Genomic DNA, 24,299 nt, shown 5'->3' on the forward strand with positions numbered 1-24,299 from the left:
CTGAAGGAAGTGATGTTAGACGGATGTGGGTGGTGCCTCCACGGTTCGGCTTGGGATGGAGTGAGTTTAAAGGTGCAGTTCACGTAGGAGGAAAAGGGTGCGGGAGTTACCCTCGAGGGCGAGTTGCTTCCGCGGGTTTCTGAATGTCCAGGTCCGGGGACCGAGAGGGAAAAGGTGGACTGAGACGGCGTGTAGAAGGGTAGCGGGGGGAGGGGACTCGAGAGAACCGTTGTGGCTTCTGTCGGCCAGTCAGGCTAGCCCCTCCTCGGCGAACCGCTGCATTTAATATAAAAAATAAAAAACACAAATCGGGGTTAGCTGCCGTCAACCGTAGGGCGGTTGCCGACTGCCCTCCAGTCCTCCTTTCCCCCTTCGCAAATAAAACACACCGAACAACTTGATTTCACTCTTAGTTCCTGCTTGGGTCTCCGAGGAGACCTGACGAGTAAGTTCTGTGGTGCAAGGTCTTGTGCCTTGCAGGAATAGCCCTTCCCCCTGGAGAAGAAATGCTGTGCCTTATTCGTTTTTCCTTACAACTGCAATTCTTCCACCTAGAAATGATGCAACCAACTGATGCAAGCTCCGAGAAAACCAAACTTGCGACCTCTTATTGCAAAATTGACCTGGATGAATCCAGGGAACCAGGGCATAAGTCACTGCAGACGTTAAAGTGTAAAGTGTCTTCTGGATAAATGCTATGTTTTTAAATTCTTTGTGGGATATTTCTCCTCAATTTTTCTTTCCTCTGCTGCATAATAAACGGGTACAAATTTCCCGTCTCTCCTCAGGGCACTAGTTGAGTCTAATGGTGCGTACTTAATGCATAGTGAAAGGCAACCGAACAAAAGTACACACCCAAACAAAAGTACACCAGTCCTTTTATTTGGCTTCTTACAGATTGAAGACAGGATACAATGGAACACACGGGAGACTGCAAGCTCCAGGATGCCGCGCGGCCAGTTGCACCTGCAGCCTTTCTATTGGGGGCGCAAAGCAGCCTGGGCTTTGTAGTTCATATATGCGCTCCCGGGATAGGCCGATCTGGCGAGGGAGAGGCGGGGCCGCCTTGTCACGTGGATCCCGCTCCCGCCGCCGCCGTCGTCTTTCTCTGTCTCCGCCGAGGCAGCCATCTTGCTCTTGCCGCGTGCTGGTGTTGGAGGACCCTCCCTGCTTCAGGTGAGACCCCCGGCGGTCCCGCCACTCCATGGCCATAGGCCGCTGCGCACGGTCACCCCCCGCCCTCTTCTTCCGACACCCGCCAACCGTTCGGGCTGCCACTTCCGCCGTGGCGCGCCAAGTGGGGGCGGAGGCGGCTGGCTTGGCCTGTCGGTTACCGGCGGCGCAGCTGGGGGTCGGCACCTGAGGGAAGGTCCCCAGCACCACCGCCCCCTATGGGGGTGAGCGGGCCCGCGCTGTTACCGCCCAGATCAAGTCGCAGGAGGCGAGTAATTCCCCGCCTCTGTCCCGCTACTCATTATTCACAACAATGCCGTGAGCTTTGTACAGCCTATCTCTTGCCGTCTCATTGGATCTCCCCAGTGAGTTCGTTACGATCAACAGATAGGGAAACTGAGGTTAGCACTCCCCCCGTCTCCAAGCGCTTGGGACTGAATTTCGTTGTAGCGCTCTGCACCTTGTAATGGCAGTGTTTGTTTACACATCTGCCTCCTTCTCTGAGACATTTCCTTGCCCATCTTTATAGCTTCATCAACTGCCTGATGTCGGAATATAGATAATTGACCAGCAGGCCCGGTGTCACAAAGTGAAAGGCGGTTTCAGCTTTTGTTTCCACGTTCTTTCACTACACCATACCTGCGTCGCGAATGGTAACAATAGTTACCAATCCATGTATTGAGTATGAGTGTCCACTGAGAGCCATATACTGCTTGATCCTTTAACCTTCACTCTTAAAACAACCCTGTGAATTATATGCTTACACCTTTTTTAATAGAGGAGGAACGCAAGTTCAGAGAAGAAAAAAAATTTCCAGAGGTCAGAGAATTAGCCCTAAGTAATAGAACCCTGGTCCTTCTGATCCCAAAGCTTAAGCCTCTCTCTAAACTCCACATAATAAAAAACCGGAACCAAAGGTTGAAATTATTTTCTCTCTCATATTTGTACATATTTGCACGGAAACTCTGGTGGAGTAGTGGTTAAGTGCTACGGCTGCTAACCAAGAGGTCGACAGTTCGAATCTGCCAGGCGCTCCTTGGAAACTCTATGGGGCAGTTCTACTCTATCCTATAAAGTCGCAATGAGTTGGAATCGACTCGACGGCACTGGGTTTTAAACATTTGTGAAAGTGTCTACCATAGTGCTTGGAACTTAGGCACACAATAAATATTGATTAGCACATCATTATTCACACCCTTTCTTGAGTCCTGGAGGAAATGGCTAAAAGGTCCTTGGATCTCTAAGAACTCACTGATCATGTGGCCTTAGGAAGTTACTTCTTCCTTTTGGGCCTGGGAAGTGACTTCTCCCTTCAGAAACCCTCATTTCCTATCTAATAAGTTTGGGGGTGGAGGACCTGAATTGTTTTGTCTGTAATTTATACCATGCTACTGCCAGCAGGTATTTAAAATGGCCTCACATTTAACACAGGAATGGTGGGCACAGTAAAGGTTGATTGAGGGATAGGGAACTGAACTAGCTGGATCTTTGAGGTCTTTTCCGGATTCTGAACTTGCCATCTACTCTCTCTAGACTGGATCCATTCCTCTTTCCTTCTTGAACTTACCCCTACCCAACCTGCTTGTAGACAAAGGACCGCCTTTCTTCCTCTCCTATCCCTTTGGGCTTCCAACCTCCCCTAAATGTTTTTTCTCTGAGATACTCCTTGGGAACAAGTTTTTTGCTTCTCTTATCCCGATTGCCCAGGATGGAATCTGGCCTTTCATGTACGCAGTGATTTAAAGAGTTAATTTTGTTCTTGCTTTTGTTTCAAATAAATCAGGACTCTGTCTAAGCTTTGCAGCTCCATCTCTTTTCGTGGAAATTGTTACTTCAAAATGTCTTGGTAACAAAGGGTTTAGCCTGTGTCTAGTTCTGATATTTTTTTACTCAGCCCCTTTTTTGCAAGGAATTCCTTAGACTTTTGGTTATTTCACTGTACCTTTATGGCCACATTCCTTTGAGAAAAGTGAATATTAACCCTTTTCTGTGGGTATTTGAGTATAGGGATTGGGATTTACATCAGCAAATTTAAGTCTGTGGCAGAACTGAGATTGGCACACACCTAAGACTTCTCGTTGTGCACACTAATCACACTTCCTCTTGTAACAGTGTTTTTAGCTCCTTGAGCATTGTCATACAGTGCTGACCACAGATTGAACAGTCATCAATTCTGAATGCTATTTGGAAATTGGACTTTATTTGGCCTTAAAGCAGAAATATATATAGTTTAGTGTGTAAGTACAGTGTCATGGTACAGAATAATTAGTAACCATATTATCTTTGATTCTTTTTTTTCCATCTCTCAAATGAAGGAAACAGTATCTCTTTCTTCTGAGCGATGATTATAAAGGGGTTAAAGAATTGGCCAAAAAGGTTTGATAACAGATTAGTTGCTTGTTTCCTCCCTCCTTTGCATCTCAGTAATGTTCTGTTGATCCACGGAACAAGTGAAACAAAACCTAACATTGGCTGTTATCTGTTTATATAGTGTGGAATGTTATGACCCATTATAAACTTGAGAATTTTTTCCCTTAGTAGGACTATCACTAACCAAACTAGGATTCATGATTTTATAATGTTCTTAGAATTCTCAAAATCAAGATACCTTTAAAAAGCTTATTTTTGAGTTTCTCTTCCTCTGAAAAAATTAGTGTTACCATAACAGAGATGTGTTTTTGTCAAATTGTGCAGTGAAGCGTTTTGCCCTATATGCCGCGAGTGTGTCTTGATAAGAATGGCATGTACTGTATTAATGCAAGACATTGAATGGACTTTGTAGAATACTGTGGAAACGCTGTATGTCTGAAGATCTGGTTCTGTTTCCCTATTAACACACCATCTGACCTTGAGTAGAGGACATGACTACCTCATATCTGAATTTTCTTTTTGTGGCTTATAAGAAATACAGAAGGTGATTTTGGAGAAAAACATCTACTTGAAGGTTTTGTTAATAATATGTGGTAACAATTTTCTGCCGTAAAAATCTTTGGGGGTAAAAACGAAATTACCTACCAAGATTTCATAATTGATTTGGCTTTCCTGAAGAATGCCAAAGTACTGAATCAAGCTTTTAAGGAGGGAGGTTCAAATAGGTGAATTTGAATCCCATTTTATTTTCTGTTTGTGTATATAACTCCCTCCAAGTATTATATAAATTTGATTTTTTTACTATCTGCTTTATACAGTTAGAAGGAGTTAATACTTAAGAATATAGGCAGTATTAATATGATGGTGGTGATGCATATTGCAAGTGCAAAAAACAGAAGGTACTATTTGCATAAACAGTTATTTTATTTGGTAAAACAATGATTTTAACAAATCTATTTTTCCCCCCTTAGATTTACCAACAGCATGAATCAAGAAAAGTTAGCCAAACTTCAGGCTCAGGTCCGGATAGGGGGCAAGGTGAGTGTGGCATAAGAAAAAATGATAGGAGAATGTATGATTACCAGATAGTAGTAGTATTTTGGATTTGTGGTCGTTGAAAAATCTAAGATCTTTTCAATACTCAAGACAAACCACATTCCAATTTGAAAATAACTTGCCTAGGTCTAAAATCAGTGACTAGAAGACTTTCCTAACTCTGTTGATGGGATAGAAATAGCCACCTTTGTATCCCAACTCTTGATACCTGCTAGCTATATGATACGAGCAATTTTCCCAATTGCGTTAAACCTCCATTTTCTAAAGATTAGAGAAATATTTATAAAACACCTAGCATGGTTCCTGGCACAGAGTGGATGCTTAACGAATGGTAGTTATGATTATATTTGATTGAAGCCATGGTGACGTAGTAGTTAAGAGCTGGGCTGCTAACCAAAAGGTTGGCAGTTCAAATCCACCAGCCGCTCCTTGGAAACCCTATGGGGCAGTTATACTGTGTTGTGTAGGGTCGGTGTGAGTCGGAACTGACTCGACGGCACCTAACAACAACAGCAGCTTTATTATATTGGAGTCCCTGGGTAGTGCAAACAGTCAGTTAATGCACTTAGCTGCTACCCAGAAGGTTGAAGGCTTAAGTCCACCCAGAGGCACCTTAGAAGAAAAATAAGCCATTGAAAAACCTGTAGAGCGCAGTTCTAGTCTTAACACGCATGGAGTCGCCATGAATCAGAATCACCTCAACAACGACTGGTTTATTATTATGTTAGATTTCACCTGCAGGGCATACCAGATGTTAGTGTTACCTCATCTTGACTGAATATATGCATCCATCATACACCTACTGTAGCACTTAGGTTTACAGAAGTATTTAGTGCTCAAGCTGATTGCACATTTTGTTCATTGCTAAGACTCTTTCCCAAGTTCTTACCTATTCTATATTGGTAAATATGTTGAAACCTCATGGACCTTCTAATTCCTTGTACCTTAAAGCCTAAGGAAGAGCTAATTTAGAGCACCAAAATCTTTGGTTTCTTTCAGCTCTGCCACCAGGCTCAAGGAGCCTATTCTGTCCTTACCTCTGCCCAATACAATCTCAGGGAAAGGGAGAACAGTACTTACTTTGATTTGGGATTGGGGAGTGTTGGACTCTGTGTAGCTGTTCTTCTTTGCCATTTACTTTGATAATAACCAGACCTCTTGGGGGCACTAGTGGGGCAAGGGAAGAAGCAAGTAATACTTTCTACTTCTTTCATAGTGATACAGTTTTATGACTCTGGAGCCATATTAGCACCCTCATGTAACCAAAATAACCACATTGTAGCATTAAGTATGATGTAATATGCACACACACACACAAAAAAAACCCTGGGGATATTAAAGAGCCACAGAATATACGTGAAAGGGCTTGATGCAGCACTTCACTATTATATATTTTAAACCAACTGGTTGATGCACTCATTCATTTGACTACTGTTTCTTAAGCACCTACTATGTGCAAGGCACATAGTAGATAAACAAGGATTTTACAGCTCAGCTTGGAAGGCAGACATGCTTAAAATTACAATACACTAAGTGCTATAATGAAGGAAGTACAAGGCACACTTGCCTAGTAGAGACAAGGAAATCAAAACTGAGCTGAGATTTCAAGAATAAATGATAATTTATCACTAGGCAGACAAGTGGGAGGATAGTGGAAGGCAGGGGGAAAGGGAGATTGTCATTCCTACACATGCAAAGGCACATGGTGAAATTAAATAGAATGGCTTGCTTTAGTTTTGGTACAGCTAGAGTTTAGAGGATACAATGGAAATGAAACTAGAGCATATAATTTGGGGTTAGGTCATGGAGAAGCTTGTATGCCGTACTACAGAGTTTAGATTTTATCCTATAGGCAGACAATGGGCAACTATTAAAAGGTCTTAGGAAGTGAAATGATCCTCAGTTTAGAAAAGTAACTGCTGGCAGTGTGTAAAATGGAATGAAATAGAAGTTTAGAATAGAGGAGACCAGTCAAGTAACTTGCCGTAGTATTGTGGGACACATATTTAGGTGTTGGAACTGATTCAGTGACTAATAGAATATGGGGAACAATTGGGAGAGAGGAATCTGGGGGGATCCCCAGATTTCTGGTTTTAGAGACTGGGTATATAGTAATGCCACCAGTTATAAAACTTAGAAAGTACAGGAACAATAGGTTGGTGGACTGGTAAGCCTTTAGACATTTGAATTTGAGGTGCCTGAAGATCATTTGAGCTGAGGTATTCAGCAAGCAATTGAGCTATCCCTGAGTCAGGAACATTCCCAAATAAATGACGATTTATATAAATTAGTCACTGCTATTCCATCCCTCAGCAAGTAGATCTTGTCATAACCTCTGCTGCAAGCGCAGCAACTCAGAGCTGTCTTCCACGCCCACCAGAGATGCTGAGACTTAAGCCCCTGCCTTCACTCTATCAGGCTGATGTACTTTCCAGGAGCCACCCAGAGACTGAAGTCTATTGCTTCTCCCTTAGTCCTGTCATGTCTCAGAAGGATTTGGCCCTCTAGGCTTAGGCTGCTTTTGGTAGCGTTTCAGCTCTGCTTTAGGTTACATTTTTGTAAATCGATTCAGGAACTTAATCTATTATTTTAAATTGTTTTTCAGTGGGAAAATGCATTTATAGTTTCAAAATACCAATTAAGAAACTAACTTTTTTCATCTTAGTAGATAGTATAGTTTTCAACCTGTTTTCTCAGGGCAAATTTTTAAGCATCATCCCATTTTCTTTTTCTCATATCCTACATCCACTCCATCCTCAAGAACTGTTGACACGTCTCAGAATCTGACCGCTCACCATCTCTACTGCCACAACCCTCATCTCACCGGGACTGTTACAGTAGGCTCCTGACTGGTGTTCTTAGAGTCCGTTTTCCACTCAGCAACCGCAGTCATCTTTTAAACCCATAAATCACTTCCATGCCTAAAACCTTCCAATGGCTTCCTACTGCAATTAGAATAAAATCCAACTCCTGCCCATGGCATCGTTAGGCCTACACGATCTGGCCTCGCCTGTCTCTGGTTTCATTTTCCTCCTCTGCTTGTTCATTATGTTCTAGCCATACTGTCTTGCTTTCTCACTCTTGTTCTTCTGCTTGGATCACTCTTCCCTAGATCCTTCTGTGGGTCTCAGCTCATGTGTCATACCTTCACAGGGGTCTTCTGTGGACATTCTAATCAAGTAGTGCTTTGTCCCTGCTCAGTCACTCATCACTGTGTTCTGTTTTTCTTGGTAGCCTTTGTCACGTTTGAAATTATCTCATTTGTTTATATATTTATCGACTTTTCCTTCCCACTGTAATGTATGCTTCTTGAAGCAACTTGAAGAACTTGATCTTTTTCATTCTTGGGTTTTCAGACTCTAGAATATTCACATAGCAGATATTTGATTCTTAGTTATGTCATATTCCCCCCGCCCCAAAGTTTCAAAATACCTTCAGACATTATCGGCAGGGATTGGTACAGATTATTAGAAAACATCCCTTATAATGTTTGAAAATCGTTACAAGTACCTAAATTGTTTTGAAGTTATTAATTATTTTTTTATTAGGGAACAACATTCTGATACATGAAACGATGTTGAAATGATTAAGGCTGGATACTGGGTGGAGCCCTGGTGGCTCAGTCATTAAGAGCTTGGCTGCTTACCAAAAAGGTCAGCAGTTCGAATCCACCAGGCACTCCTTGGAAACCCTGTGGGACAGTTCTACTCTGTCCTATAGGGTCACTCTGAGTCAAAATCGACTTGGCAGCAGTGGGCTTGATTTGGTTCAGTTTTGGATATTGGGTAAGAATAAGAACTGGCAAGAATTGACCTTCAAAATTCTGGGTCAGGCCAGCAATCACAACTGTGAGCTGCTTATTAATTGTTACTATTTAGTCAGTTTCTTACATGGGTTTTAGTTAGGTTACTGAGGTATATGGGAAGATGTGATTGCACTTGCCAGATTCTGGCCATGCTAATACTTCTATTGGTTATTTTTCAGGGTACAGCTCGTAGAAAGAAGAAGGTGGTACATAGAACAGCTACAGCTGATGACAAAAAGCTTCAGAGTTCTCTTAAAAAACTGGCTGTGAATAACATAGCTGGTATTGAAGAGGTATGATCACTTTGTAAATTGTTAAATTATGTGGGCAAATAGCACATTCACAAGTAATTGTCTAGACTTTTCAAATGTAAATATCAGCTTAGAAGAATCTTTGATATTGTCAATCCCGTGTCTTTAAAGGACTGTAGGTGTTGAATTTGCTTTTTGTATAAAATTGAATGATTGTCAAAAAGGGTTTTAACAGATAATTAAGAATTTTCATGGGACCTTTCAGACTCAAGGTATTTGCATATATGACAAAATGTGGAAATGCTTTTGAATTTTGATGCAAAATAAGATTTTTTTCCCCTAGTAATTTTAATATAGAAATAAACCCCGAGATTTTTTCAAACAAGGTAGTTTTTTTTCCCCCTAAAGGGCAGCTTTCTACTCTACAAAGCCTCTGTAATAATTATCTTAGCCACACTGTATTGTAACTCCACATGGATTGGGTTTCTTATTTGACCTGTTTCAAAAATTACTGGTCAGATTTTTTCTTTATAAAAGTTAGTGGTTTATTATATTTTGGTGATACCACTTGTACTCAAATATGAGATCAGAGATTGGTATTATTTCAAGAGATTCTCAAAAATTATAAAAAACATCAATTACTTGTGATCTGTTATCTAGATCCACCTCTGTCTGGTAATTCCATGTTCATTTCTGATAGTAACCAGCGTTTACATTTTCACGCTATAAGTGAGATTTAATTACACCATTTACTGTACGTGGTACCACCTCAGAGTTTTTAATAGATCATTAACACACATGTGCTGCAAAACATGAATTAGAAATAATGTGGAGGTGGCGATTGCTAATAAAGAAATAGCAGAGTACAAAAGAAAAACCAATGAAATGGCAAAGTGATGCATATTCCTTCCACCATGCATATGTGAATGAATAAAATTAACTGTCATTTAAGTCTGCTTTGTATTTTCAAAATCAATGTATTGATAAAATAATTGAAATTATAAGCCATATGCACCTTTTTTTTCTTTTCATCTGGAAGTAGCTGTGCATTCTTACTCTGAATAAAGATTAGAACTTGATTTGCAAGTCTTGAAATTAAACATTTTATATAGACATGATTTTTTCAGACCTATCGGAAGTTTTTATATATTTTCAATGACCTAAAACAATTTTCAGAAAGATCATCTCTTGATCTGGGATAGATTTAAAAAAAAAAAAATTAAGTCCCCTCAGGCATCTCCTGAAAAATCCAAAAGTTGCTCAAAACGAACAAGTTGCAATAATAGTCAGACATGAGCTCTGAAAATGTTAAACCTAACCTACTTGTAAGTATTTAGGCAATCTGCATACCTTTCTACTCATCCTGCTCCACATTCCCCCCTCCATCAGCCTCGATACTGTTAACATTTTGAACTGAATAATTCTTTGTTATGGAAGCTGTCCTTTTTCATTGTAGGACATTTAGCAGCATCCCTGGCCTCTATACACTAGATCCCAGTAGCATCCCTGCAGTCATGGCAATCAAAAATGTCCCCAGACATTGTCAGAGATCCCCTGGGATCAGAATCACCCCTGGTTGAGAATCACTGGAGTCCCTGGGTGGTGAAGTGGTTAACAAGACTTGGCTGCTAACCAAAAGGTTGGAGATTCAGTCCACCCATAGGCACCTTGGAAGAAAGTCCTGATGATCTGCTTCTTAAAAATCAGCTATGAAAAACCCTATGGAGCACACTTCTCTGACACGCATGGAGTCACCATGAGTCAGAATCAACTTAATGACAGCTGGTTGGTTTGGTTGAGAATTACTGCTTTAGAGAGAGGGAAATTTTATTTTACATTTTCCTTGCAGTATAGATTTAACCATTTTATTTATGTAATTAGATACATTAGGAGATATTAATGTAATGCCTCCAAGGGCATATTTTTTTAATCTTTGTTTTTTATTTCAGATTTGGAAGGCTTCATGGTTGTTATTATTAAACTTCTAGTGAGTGGCTGACATTGATCTTCTAAATTTTTTACATTGAAATAAGGAACTAGTCAGCAGTCTTTGATTTCTTCAAAATGCAATAGAACTTGTTATAGTGCTGTGTGGAGGTCACAGTATTATTGCAGTTGAAATTGTCATAATAAAGTACTAATGATAGTCAGTACTTACTAAACATCTCTTGAATGCCAAGCATTTTGCAGAGGACTTGCTAGACAATGGTGCATAAAATGTTATTCATGGTCTCTGTCCTTTGGAGCTAACAATCTAGTGAGGAAACTAACAATAGACAGCTAACCAATAAATATGTCTTTATCTATTTCAGCTTCACAGTATCCTCTTTGGTTACAGATGAGAGAGCTTCAGCTCTCTCATCTGCCAGAGACCACATAGCTAATAAGTATTGGATCCCAGATTTGAACTAATGTGTATCAAAATTACTTCATACTGCTTTTGATCTTTTCAGTTATAATTTCTTATACCCACTCTTGGCCTTTTCTTTTCCCCCACCACCTCCTCCTCCTCCCACAAAAAGGAAAATAAGTGGTATACCTGCCCTGTATCCTGTATTATTAACTACCTAACTATGCAGAATTCATTATTTATGCCATATGGACATAGGAAATCTCCATCAATATTTCCAAAGACATTGCTGCTGCTGCTTTTCAAGTCCTAACAGGAGTTATTTCCTCTCAGAAGCCTTCCCAGTAACACACATAGACATTTGTGCAAAGAAGGGCTTGGTGCCTTTTCTATTGCTACCACAATGCCCTGTATTTATTCTTATAACATTTATTAAACTGGATTGTGAATTTCTCTTTGTCATTATTGCCAACATAATAAAACTTCTTGATGATTCATAATCCCCAAAACATCACACAGAAAATTAATGGTATGTATAGGTACTCTCGTGCTCGCTCTCACTCTCTCTCTTTCTTTGTTTCTCCATGTGTGCATGTGTTGCCATCAGTCTGTTCCAACTCATAGGGACCCTATAGGACAGGCTGAAATCTTTATGGAAGCAGACTACCACATCTTTCTCCTGTGGAACAGCTGATGTGGCATGACTCAAAATGAGCAGAAACAGCTGCAAACATTCGTTAATAATCAGAATGTGGAAGGTATGAAGCATGGATCTAGGAAAATTGGAAGTTGTCAGAAATGAAATGGAAGGCATAAAGATTGATACCCTAGGCATTAGTGAGCTGAAATGGACTGGTATTGGCATTTTGAATTGGACAATCATATAGTCCCCTATGCTAGGAATGACAACTTCAAGAGGAATGCATTGCATTCATCGTCAGAAGAACGTTTCAAGATCTATCCCAAAGTACAACGCTGTCAGTGATGGGATATTATCCCAGCTACAAGGAAGACCAGTTAATATGATTATTACTCAAATTTATGTACCAGCCACTAAGGCCAAAGATAAAGAAATTGAATTTTTACCAACTTCTGCAGTCTGAAATTGATCGAACACGCAATCAGGATGCATCAATAATTAACTGGTGATTGGAATGCAAAAGTTGGAAACTAAGAAGGATCGGTAGTTGGGAAATATGGCCTTGGTGATAGAAGGATGCCGGAGATAGCATGGTAAAATTTAGCAAGACGAACGACTTCTTCATTGCAAATATCTTTTTTCAACAACATAAACAGCAGCTATACACATGAACCTTGCCAGATGGAATACACAGGAATCAGATCGACTACATCTGTGGTAAGAGATGATGGAGAAGTTCAATATCATCAGTCAGAACAAGGCCAGGGGCCAACTGTGGAACAGACCATCAGTTGCTCATGTGCAGGTTCAAGTTGAAGCTGAAGAAAATTAGAACAAGTCCACGAGAGCCAAAATACTACCATGAGTATATCCCACCTGAATTTAGAGACCATCTTGAATAGATTTGACACATTGAACACTATTGACCAAAGAGCAGATGAGTTGTAGAATGACGTCAAGGACATCCTACATAAAGAAAGCAAGAGGTCATTAAAGAGACAGGAAAGACCAAAATGAATGTCAGAAGAGACTCTGAAACTTGCTCTTGGACATCCGGTAGCTAAAGCGAGAGGAAGAAATGATGAAGTAAAAGAGCTGAACAGAAGATTTCAAAGGATGGCTTAAGAAAACAAAGTATTATAATAGCATGTGCAAAGACCTGGAGTTAGAAAACCAAAAGGGAAGAACATTCTCAGCATTTCTCAAGCTGAAAGAACTGAAAAAGAAATTTGAGCTTTGAGTTGCAGTAGTGAAGGACTCTACGGGCAAAATACTGAACAACACGGGAAGGAATACACAGAGTCACTGTACCAGAAGGAATTGGTCATTTTAGGAGGTAGCATACCATCAAGAACTGATGTACTGAAGGAAGAAGTCCAAGCTGCACTGAAGGTGTTGGTGAAAAGGAAGCCTCCAGGAATTAACAGAATACCAATTGAGATGTTTCAGCAAATGAATGCAGCGCTGCAAGTGCTTGCTTGTCTATGCCAAGAACTTTGGAAGAGAGCTACCTGGCCAGCTGACTAGAAGAGATCCATATTTGTGCCTATTCCAAAGAAAGGTGACCCAGCAAATGTGGAAATTATCGAACAATATCATCAATAATATCACACAGAAGTAAAATTTTGCTGAAGAGCATTCAAAAGTGGCTGTAGCAGTACATCGACTGGGAACTGCTAAAAATTCAAGCTGGATTCAAAAGAGGACTTGAAACGAGGGATATCATTGCTGATGTTAGGTGGATCTTGGCAGAAAGCAGAGAATACCAGAAAGGTGTTTGCCTGTGTTTTATTGGCTATACAAAGGCATCCGACTGTGTGGATCATAAGAAATTATGGATAACATTATGAAGAATGGGAATTCCAGAACACTTCATTGTGTTCATGAGGAACCTGTACATAGATCAAGAGGCAGTTGTTAGAACAGGAGGATACTGTGTGGTTCAAAATCAGGAATGGTGTACGTTGGGGTTGTATTTTTCACCATACTTATTCAATCTGTATGCTGAGCAAATAATCGGAGAGGAGACGCTATGCTAGATGAAGAAGAATGCGGCATCAGGATTGGAGGAAAACTTATTAACAACCCGTGTTATGCAGACGACACAACCTTGCTTGCTGAAAGTGAAGAGGACTTGAAGCACTTACGATAAAGATCAAAGACTACAGCCTGCAGTATGGGTTACACCTCAACATAAAACAGAAATCCTTACAATTGGACCAGTAAGCAACATCATGATAAATGGAGAAAAGATTAAAGTTGTCAAGGATGTCATTTTACTTGGATCTGCAATCAGCACCAGGAAGCAGCAGTCAAGAAATCAAAAGATGCATTGCATTGGGTAAATCTGCTGCAAAAGACCTCTTTAAAGTATTAAAAAGCAAAGATGTCACCTTAAGGTGTGCCTAACCCAAAAAAAAACCCAAGCCATGTTGTTTTCAATCGTGTTATTTGCATGTGAAAGCTGGACAATGAATAAGGAAGACTGAAGAATTAATGCCTTTGAATTGTGATGTTGGCAAAGAATATTGAATATACCATGGACTGTCAGAAGAGTGAACAAATCTGTCTTGGAGGAAATACAGCCAGAATGCTCTTTGGAAGCAAGGATGGCAAGACTTCATCTCACATACTTGGAACATGTTATCAGGAGGGATCAGTCCCTGGAGAGGGACATCATGCTTGGTAAAGTGGAGAGTTAGTGAAAAATAGGTGGATTGACGTAGTGGTTGCAACAGTGGGCTCAAGCACAGCAACGATCATGAGTATGGCGCAGGACTAGGCAGTGTTTTTTTCTGTTGTACATAGGATTGCTATCAGTGAGAAGTGGCTTGATGCATCTAACAACAATAGCTGATTTGAGGGTTACAAATAAATTTTAGCAAGTAGACGAATTCTCAAATACGGAATCCACAAGCTAAGAGGGTCTGCTTACTGTGTGTATCTTAGACTAAAAGACACATGTTAACTATAACTTCTTACTTAATTTTACTCTGGAATGTTTTAAAGTTGTTAAAGAGTGCTGAACTCTGAGGAATCTGTTACTCTTTTTGGGACTCGGCAGTTTAACAAAAGCAGATAAAAACTTGAAAAGAGAAGACATTGCCATTGTTATAAAAAAGGAGTTATTAATGTTTTCTATACTTAGACTTTGAAAGCATCAAAAATCTTTGGGGTGGGAGTAGGGAGATTAGTGGCAGGGCTCAAAAACTCATTGAATGCACTAATCTTACCTTCTGGACTGTCAGTATTAGTAACTGTTTTTTTCACCCCAAAACTGAAGTTATGTCCTCTTCAGGAAAAGTGGAGAATTGTTTAGATTAAGACAAGCTTCTCTGGTCTTCTATGTATTCATTAATTTATTGATTTGGTATAATCATTTACAGATTTCTTTTACATGTTTCTAAAGACAGAGAAATCCAAAGCTTTCTGGAAAGTGGCAGGAGACTGGGAGGAGGTGGGTGGTGTCAGAGACTGTTTTGTACAAAGACCAAGTAAAGCAACCAGGCTGTAGAAGGAAATCCTAGGCAAACTGCCAGACTACAATCCAGAACGAAATTTCTGAAAATGATTTATGTTCTGTGACATTTAAACTATTTGGATAAGCTTTTTATATATCTACTTGAATAGAGTTAACATGTTGTCACTGTTCTTCCCTTGACAACATGAATCTGTTGTCAATAGGATCTGTTCCATTTCTCAGTAACAGTTGATTTATCAGATTATTTAGTAAGAAATGTCACCAAAAAACACTCTGATTCAGATGGCCTGATTATTCAAATCATTTCTTAGAATTTCATCTTATATTCAGAGGACAGCTTCTTAATTAGGGTGTTATTCTGTCTCTGAAGCCTTCCCTATCTTTTCGGGTATAATTAATCAGTTCTTTCTCTGTAATTACACTGCCTTTAGCTTAAATTGCTTTGTTATAATCCATTTATTATTACAACCTCATGTTGTGGGGTGTAATGATTACTTGTTAACCAAGTAGTCTGTTTTCAATAGATTATAAAAGTCTTGACAGCAGGGACCCTGTTTATTTATGGCTCTATAGTCTCTAGCGTGCTGACTTCCCATGATGAGCTTGTTTGAGGCTTATTATATATAAAGATACTGGTTATTCTAGGTAGAATTGTTTTTCAAAAAGCTAGCCATAGGGAGCTGAGCTCAGGAGAAAGCCCAGGGCTAGAAATTTAAATTTTGTAGTGGTACATATAAAGTTCACTGTTCATAAGTTTCTCTTCCAGTTCTTATTTTTTCTGAACCACTTGTGCAAAAGGAGGACCTAAAGTTATTGGTAGACTGTTCCCACAGTTCCTTCGCCCCCCAACTGGATTCTTGGGTGCTGAGATGTAGACAACTCTGCGTAATGGGAAACACCATGTCCCATTCATCACCTTATCATTCACAGCATCCTTTATCTTCTAAGGCCCTGCTCTTTTGTTTTCAAAGCAGCTTTTCTCCCCTTAATAAAAAAATGATATATTGCCATTGTAGAAAATTAGGAATATACAGAAAATACGAAGAAGGCAATAGCATTCAACCGTAATCCTACCATCCATCTTGTATTTCTTTCCCATGTGTCTTAGTTATCTCGGGCCACTGTAACAGAAATACCACAAGTGGATGGCTTTAACAAAGAGAAAGTTATTTCTTCACAGTAAAGTAGGCTAAAAGTCCAAATTCAGGGCATCAGCTCTGGGGGAAGGCTTTTTCTCTCTGTCAGCCTCTCATCAATCTTCCCCTGGACTAGGAGCTTCTCTGTGCTGGGACCCCGGGTCCAAAGGACGAGTTCTGTTCCCAGTACTGCTTCTTTCTTGGTATGAGGTCCCCCACTCTCTGCTTGCTTCCCTTTCTTTTTATCTTTTGTAAGATAAAAGGTGGTACAGGCCATACCCTAGGGAAACTCCCTTTACTTGGATCAGGGATGTGACTTTAGTAAGGGTGTTACAATCCCACTTTAATCCTCTTTAACATAAAATTAGAATTACAAAATGGAGGACAATCACACAATACAGGGACTCGTGGCCCAGCCAAATTGATACACACATTTTTGGGGGGACATAACCCATGACACCATGTTTAAATGCATATATTTTTAGCATATCTAAAACTACAGCTAGGTGTATAATTTGTAATCTTGGTTTTTTCACATAGCATTAAAAAACAATATTACAAAAGTTGTAATTAAAAAATTCCTCTTAATCATTAGTCTAGGTGTCTACATATATTCCAATATATGGATGTACCATAATTTAACATTTTGTTATTGTACATCATAATGTGTTTTGTTTTTTTTTTAATGTTTTTATAATAAAAGAACCACATGTTGAACTTTTCTACACCCAAATATTTATCGTCTTATTTCCTTCAGATAGATTCTTTCAAGTGGGATTACTGGCTGAAAGTGCAAGAACATTGTTAGAACTCTTCATCCATTGCCGAATCACTTTCCAGAGAGGGTATGCCAGTTCACACTATGTACAGCATAGCTGTAGAGAATCTCTGTCTCAGCAGAATTTTGCCACCAGAACCTAGAGAAAATGATCCCAGCATATCATAGAGTCTAATGACAGCTGTAAGCTTTAGCTTATATCAACAGTAACAGGTCATGCTTCATACTAGCCTTTAAAAATAAGCGAAGGCTAAGCTAGAAAGATTGAATGTGAGGACACTGATTTATGGAAGTGTGTGCAACGCCCATAATCCTTAAAATCTGACATTTCTCAGCCTCACAGGACTGCAGGCATTTATGTGCCTTTTTCTTACAAGTCTGTTATTTCATCCCATTAAGGTATCGAAGGAAGGCAATAAAAGATGAATTTCCTGATAAACATTTAAGTGCCACTAGGTATAGAAAGGAGTGACAGTAAAACTTGATTTTAAGACAACTGTTATACTCAAAACTGCAGCTAGCTGGCCTAATGGGAGGTTGGATACAAAAAATAACATAGCAGAAGAATTCACCCCTCCTTTTTGAACTGAGAGGACGGCTATCAGCAAGAGCTATAGAATCAGTTATAACTTTACGAGCCTCTTCTAGCCGTAAAAACTTCCTGCTGTGTAGGAATAAAGCGAGCATTTGATTCACCAACTAGAAGACTGCTGTGATTTATATCTGTGCCCTACTCAGAGGCTAAAGGCAGGGGTTGATAAGGTATTTGATAGCAGCATATTGGAGCTACCAGCAGTTTCAGGAATGACTTAAAATGCTCCTGAGTTCTGTAGGGCAGGTTGGGCTGATTGCAAAAGGTCAAAACTATAGGAAAAGCCAGGCTGTTTCTAAACCTTTAGATGACCTCTCCTCCAAGGAGTTAATTTGAAGTCTGAAAGAATTTTATAATAAATTGTATAGGAAATATCCACTCAGCATATTTGAGTAACTGTTACATGCTGGACATTTGGGATACTATGTCTAGTAAGGTATGGTCTGTGATCTTGAGCTCATCTTCTAGGAGGGTCAAAGACTTAACACAATTATTCCACAAGACAATTCTGTATAATAGTAACACACATGCAGGGCACAGTAGGTGCAGAACCACCTTAAGTTTTCACAGGGAAAGAGACATCTGCAAGGTGGAGAAGTAGGAAGAGGTTCTTCTGAACAGTGGGAACAACATATATAAATATAGTAGACATGAGAGAAGAAAATGTTTTCTGGTGACTAAAAGACACTTCAGTATTAGAGCAAAAAATAAATACAAAGGCATGTGTGTTTTGGACTGGAGTCTCAGAATGCCTCTTCCATATCTCAAGTAGCATCCTTTACCTTCAGCTACCTTTTAAATGGGAAAAAAAAATTTTTTTTTTTTTTTTTTTTTAGCATAAAGGAGATGTTTGGTTAGTTGAAAAAGGGACGTGACTGCCAGAATAACTAGTTTAATAGTGTCTGTTTAGTTGTCTGCGCCTTGTTCTTATATATAGATCAGATGACTTACTTGACCAACTAGGAGTAAGATCATTGGAAGAAATGAAATCTCCATTTGAAACGCATATTGATTGTTTTGTGATTTTAACAAGTTCCTTATCCCTTCTTTTGCCTAAAAGGGTTGTGGAGGTGTCTAACTGATTTTCCTCAGTCAAGCAGTTTGATAATTTCTAACAGTTTGGTCAATAGGAGAAAGGAATGTTAGAAATAAAATATCCTGGGTTTTTTTTGTTTGTTTGTTTTTGTTTTTAACTTCTAGTAATTCTTTATGTCTGTTCTAAAATTAACTAAACTCTCTACCCCTTTCTGGGCTTTTCTATGCATGGAGCTACATCTTTTATGCCACCCCATTTATAACAGCCATTAATAAGTTTATATTTCACAATCTGATGTAGAATTCATTTTCCTTTTCACGCTAAGCTCAAACAGCATATTTCAAAATAGAAGGATCTGCGTCAGGATGTAAACCATGATTTAATTAACATTTAGCCTTCAGAAGAGAAGCTTGAACAGAAGGAAAATTCATGAATTTGTTGTTTTTGTCCCTGTGTTAGCCTCTCATTTATTTTATAGCCAGTGATATATATACCATCCATATATGATATATGCTTTTTATTATTTTTATTTTGCATTCTCTATGTGGCGTATATTCTGAGAAAATAATTCACTGGCAAGCTTTTGTGTGACCGTGGAATTGCATTTTGTCTTAGGGATGAGAATGACATCGTTAGAAGGAAACTAAACACACATTTGAGAAACCTAGGTTTTTACTTAACTGTTTGTCCTTGGGTATATGACTTAACCAAGAGCTCTTGTCTTCAGTATTTTTGTAACATAAAGGCTTTGAACTGGGAGATCTGTCAGTTCAACAAATATATAGCCTAATTTTTTAGAACAATATTGATTTTAAGTATCTTGTACTTTAATGCCTGTAAATCAGAGGACGTCTCAGATTCCAGTGTATGTGACTCTTCTGGAAGAACTGTAGAAATCCTGCATTAAACCATATGATTTGCTCTTCATTTGGAAGATACAGTTATCAAATCTTTATTCTTTTCCCATGCTAAAATTACGTGATTCCCGGATAGATCCAGAGCAACACCCCACTTGATACCCATTGAGTCACCTCTCTCTCACGCCCTTTTCTTCCCAGAATTTCAGCCACTTTAATATTAAAATATTCTATTTAAATGGTCATTATCTTTGGAATTTTATAATTTATGTTTTTCTAAAGTTAATATAAATTATTTTTAATTCTGATATTTGTTTAGAAAAGCTGAAGTAACTATTTCTTGAATGTCGACTGTATGTCATATGCTTAATAGAACTTTAAATACAGTAGTGAGAGAGAGAAGGTTATAGAATTGAAATCATGTTTTTCGTCAGAAAATTTTGGAAATTATTTGTGGGGTTTAGTTATAATTTTCCAGGGAATTTGCCTTTATTTTCTCTGTGTTCCAGGTCTTGCCTGAAATTTAGAAGCCCCTTTCTTCCCCTTCCTTTCTGGTGCTGTCTGTCAGTGGTGGTGATCACCTATGAGGAAGAAAAGCCCACTTCCACTGACCATGGAGAACACTCAGCATCTCTGCTTGATTGTGACAAGGGCAGTTTTTGGATGGATCATGAAATGCTTCTAAAGTAGCCAAGAGTTAACTCTCCTAACCTTTTTATATAATAAGCATGTTACCACCAAGGTAACTTACCCAGTGGAATCAAACTCAACTTTCACAGTGAAATCACATTATTTACATATTTAACTTACGCAAATTCAAGTCTGTCAAAAAACAGAGAATGCACAAGTGAGAGCGAAAAATAGCAATTTAAATAGCACGTGTTCCACCTTCCATTTCAGTAAGTCCTAGGCAATGGATGAAATCAAATCTGAAGCAGTCAGTACATATTTGTGAAAACTATGGAAAAATGTGTGGATGATTTTAAAGGCTTCCCGGTCATGTTTAGGTGGCCAGGCAAGGGGGTGGGGAGGCCTTCCTCGGCATTTACTAGGATTATTGAGGGCTGTTGAGAAGCTACAGTTAAGAAGTTGAGGAACTGACAATATCCTCTACAGAGGATAACATGATGACAAGAACAAGTTGGAATATTTGTAAATTTAATTGTCCTTAGGAGTGAAAAATCTGAATGATTAAATTTCTGAGTGTTCTTTATGGATTTTTCAGTGGTTATTTTTACGATACACTGTTTCCCCTTATAGCCAGTCCTCTAACTATGATGCTGCTCCACCAGATGGTAACTGCACCAATTTTGTTCGGTAGTATAAATTGAAATACTCTAATGGGTAATTTCATTAAGAAGCCAGTTCTTGGTTAATAATTCCATTTTTTTTTTTAATCTGTGGGCCTGAACTTCGTTCTCACAGTGGAAGTCTTTGAATTTAAAATGTAGATTCAATAATACAATGACTGTTTTTTGACCATCCTAGTAATTTGTGCTATTGATACCATTTTACTTTGTTGCTAGGGCCTTTTCCCACCCATGTCCGCTTCTTACTCTAGATAATTATTACTTTGGGATTATATAACTACCAAGTTAAAAAAAAAATAATTGTCTAAATTTTTTTTTTTTTAATATTGTTTTCATTGTACCAGATATGTGAAATAAATATTTTTTTCTGTGATTATACAGGTGAACATGATTAAAGATGATGGAACGGTTATTCATTTCAACAATCCCAAGGTCCAAGCTTCCCTGTCTGCTAACACCTTTGCAATTACTGGCCATGCAGAAGCCAAACCAATCACAGAAATGCTTCCTGGAATATTAAGTCAGCTTGGTGCTGACAGCCTAACAAGTCTTAGGAAGTTAGCTGAACAGTTCCCGAGGCAAGGTAGGTATTTTAATTTAGTACCTCTTTCTCTCTCCAACTCAAGGAAAGAACCTAATACTTTAAAAGGTGTCCCATCTTAAACTGAAAGGACTTGCCTGTATGTAAATTATGTTACATTTTATAAAGTTCACTTTTATGCTTCACAAAATTTTGAGTTTATTTCTTTAAAGTTATGGAATGCAGCATATAGAATATTTGGATACATTTTGGTAGTAATATAGTGATTTAAAGACAAAAAAAGGAAAGTGCCCGGATATGCAGGCCAAGGTTTTATAAAAAGCTAATTTGATTTTCACTTCTGATTAGTGACAATCAAAAAATAGTGTTATTACAGAACTATGTTTTTGTTTAATATTGTTGATTATACTATAGTTGTGGCCTTACAAGAGCTCTGAATTTACAAGGTGATTCTGGTTTTATAATTGTCTGTGACCTCCAAAAATCAAAACCCCTAGACAGTATTTCAGTGTACTACATATCTAGACACTTTCTTACACTAAAAGAGAAGGAAAAACTCTTTAATACTGATTTTTCACTTGAATGTGGCCACTGTAAGTTAACCATAATGCCTTTTTGTTTAAACTCATCTGAATTATTCCATTTTGCATATAAATTATTTAGCTTTGTTGCACATTGAAATTGACATCTATAATTAGTGTGTATCAAGTTAAGTTAAAGTTTTATTGATTTTAGTGTTATTTAAGCAAAAAGATATGACTGGCATTAGATTGATAATATTTAGCTTTTTCTTAGCAACTATATGCAATTTAGATGGGAAAAAAGGGATAAACAGTTCAAGTGTTCTGTGGAAGCATTTGTTCTCAATGATTAATATGAAATAAACTTTTTGTAGTGTTGGATAGCAAAACGCCAAAACCAGAAGACATTGATGAGGAGGATGATGATGTTCCAGGCGAGTGACATTTCTTTAGTTTTAAGATTTTTAGCATTCTATTTGTCACATTTCAGTCATTGCATAGATGACTTTGAGTTTTGTGTTGATGGATGAGTTTGTGAATTTAAGTTCATTCACGTTGATGCAAATATGATCTAATGAAAAAGAATGAAAGCCCTTTCATTTAGAACTTAGAATGAGAAATTGTTACACATAGCTCTGCTGCTAGCATTTATTAAATTGAAATTGTGATTATAAATTTGCGTAGTTATTATTATAACCTTTCTGTGGGAGTTGTGATTGACATATGAAAGTACTGTTCATCTTATTTGTTTGCATAGACAAATAAAAGACTAATTGGTATTTCCTTAGGATTACTGTTTTAAGCAGATAAATGAATCATTATTAGAGAAATCCCACCAGTTCACTTCTGCCTCTTGCCCTGTATGTTTTTAGATTAATTCTGGTAGCAACAATTTTGTTTTTATTGAGGTTAGAAGTTAGGAATTCCGTTTACCTCTCTTTCTTTTTTGTATTCTTTGAGTCATTTACTGTTCCTGTTTTTGTTTATTCTTTTTCTAGATCTCGTAGAAAATTTTGATGAGGCATCAAAGAATGAAGCTAACTAAAATCTTTTCTGGTTTTTGGAAGCTGGCATGGACTAGACTTAACAAATCAGCTATGTGGTTCCAAAGTTTTACAGACACGGAGAACATCACCTGTTACTAGTTCAGTAATATAAATATTTTGTATATTAATAATGCTGTTTGGTTCAGCATTTTTCGGTCATTTGATTTTGCATTTTGCACTTCCTCCCAGGATCTAATCTTTTGGTTAAAATGAGAAGTACCGGTGCGGTTTGAGGGTGTTTTTGGTTTTTTGATTCTTTGTTTTTTGTTGGGGAATTTTTGGTGCGTGTATGTGTATGTATGCGTGTGGGTATGTGTGTGTATACGGTGGAGAGCAAATTGGAAAACAGTTCTATTTATCCTTCCCCTTTCCCCAGTAGAAATAAAGCAACTCTTTACATCTGTTACTTTTTTTTTTTTTTTCCAATAATGCACAGAGATACTAAAAAGTAAGTATCTTGGATTTCAAATCAGAAGAGATTTTACTATTGGCGGTTGGGTTTTAATTTGCTTTGTTAACTGTCATATTTTTTATACATTTCCGTGGGTTTAAGATGTCTTGAGATATTTGACTACCCACTTCATGCTGGAGTAATTGGGTAGCATATTCTCTGGTACAGTTACCTTAGATTCACTCACCTAGTCAGACCCAGAAGAGTTTCTTTTACTAGCTTTTTCTTTTCTTCCTAATTCCCTTTTTCCTCACCTTTGGGTCTCAAAATGGCCTGGTCAGCCTCTGTTTATGCTCTTCCTCATCTTCCACTTAGTCTGAGAAGGATGTTCTCCATATAGAGTTAAGTGAGTGCCTAATCCCTCTCTTTTTAAGATTTTCTTCCCTCATCCTGAGGGACAACAGCTTCATCCTCAACTTTTCGTTTTCCCTTGATTTTACAGTTTGGTAAATTTCAAACTGGAATGGCTAGCATGTGCTTGCTAAATAATTTTATGTCGGCCTTACCCTATATCCTAGCTGTTCTTAATAGCAAATGTAAACATGTCTTTTTCAGCAAGGTTGAAATTGGAAATGTCCTCTTGAATCAGAAAAAAATTGGCCATATACTCATCTTCTAGTACAAGACAGGCATTCTGTAAAATGGTATTCGCCCCAGGAGGAGTTCTTCACCCACTCTCCTATTCTTGGCCTTGGACCTACCTCTGGGTTGGATCTTACTATTGTAGCTGCTCACAGCACCCCTCCTGCATGCTTAGGGTAATGCTTTGGGGGTACACTGAGAAAACACAGTATTTATTTTTTCACCTCCTTTCAGAGGACATGGAGGTAAGTTGCATTCATTCACTCAAGTTTCCCTCTTGCTGTCTGATGGTAAAAGCTTGCATTTTGCTATATCAGCATTTG

General features: G+C 38.5%; 1 protein-coding gene across 3 annotated transcripts; it reads left to right on the forward strand.

Annotated features, from left to right (window-relative positions):
- The first annotated feature begins 1,066 nt into the window (after positions 1-1,066).
- Positions 1,067-23,349, forward strand: BTF3L4 (basic transcription factor 3 like 4). Of its 3 annotated transcripts, none has more exons than XM_049875194.1 (6): positions 1,067-1,176; positions 4,515-4,581; positions 8,584-8,697; positions 21,217-21,418; positions 22,272-22,331; positions 22,896-23,349. In XM_049875194.1, exons 2-6 carry the CDS (start codon positions 4,528-4,530, stop codon positions 22,940-22,942), a joined length of 477 nt encoding a protein of 158 aa, XP_049731151.1. In that variant the 5' UTR covers positions 1,067-1,176; positions 4,515-4,527; the 3' UTR covers positions 22,943-23,349. The 3 variants fall into 3 exon arrangements, with proteins under 3 accessions (XP_049731151.1, XP_049731152.1, XP_049731153.1); XM_049875195.1 differs by lacking the exon at positions 1,067-1,176 and adding an exon at positions 1,186-1,441; XM_049875196.1 differs by lacking the exons at positions 1,067-1,176; positions 4,515-4,581; positions 8,584-8,697 and adding an exon at positions 16,893-20,267.
- Positions 23,350-24,299: the final 950 nt, after the last annotated feature.

Source organism: Elephas maximus, chromosome 3, assembly GCF_024166365.1.
Source record: "Elephas maximus indicus isolate mEleMax1 chromosome 3, mEleMax1 primary haplotype, whole genome shotgun sequence".
Classification (NCBI taxonomy): domain Eukaryota; kingdom Metazoa; phylum Chordata; class Mammalia; order Proboscidea; family Elephantidae; genus Elephas; species Elephas maximus.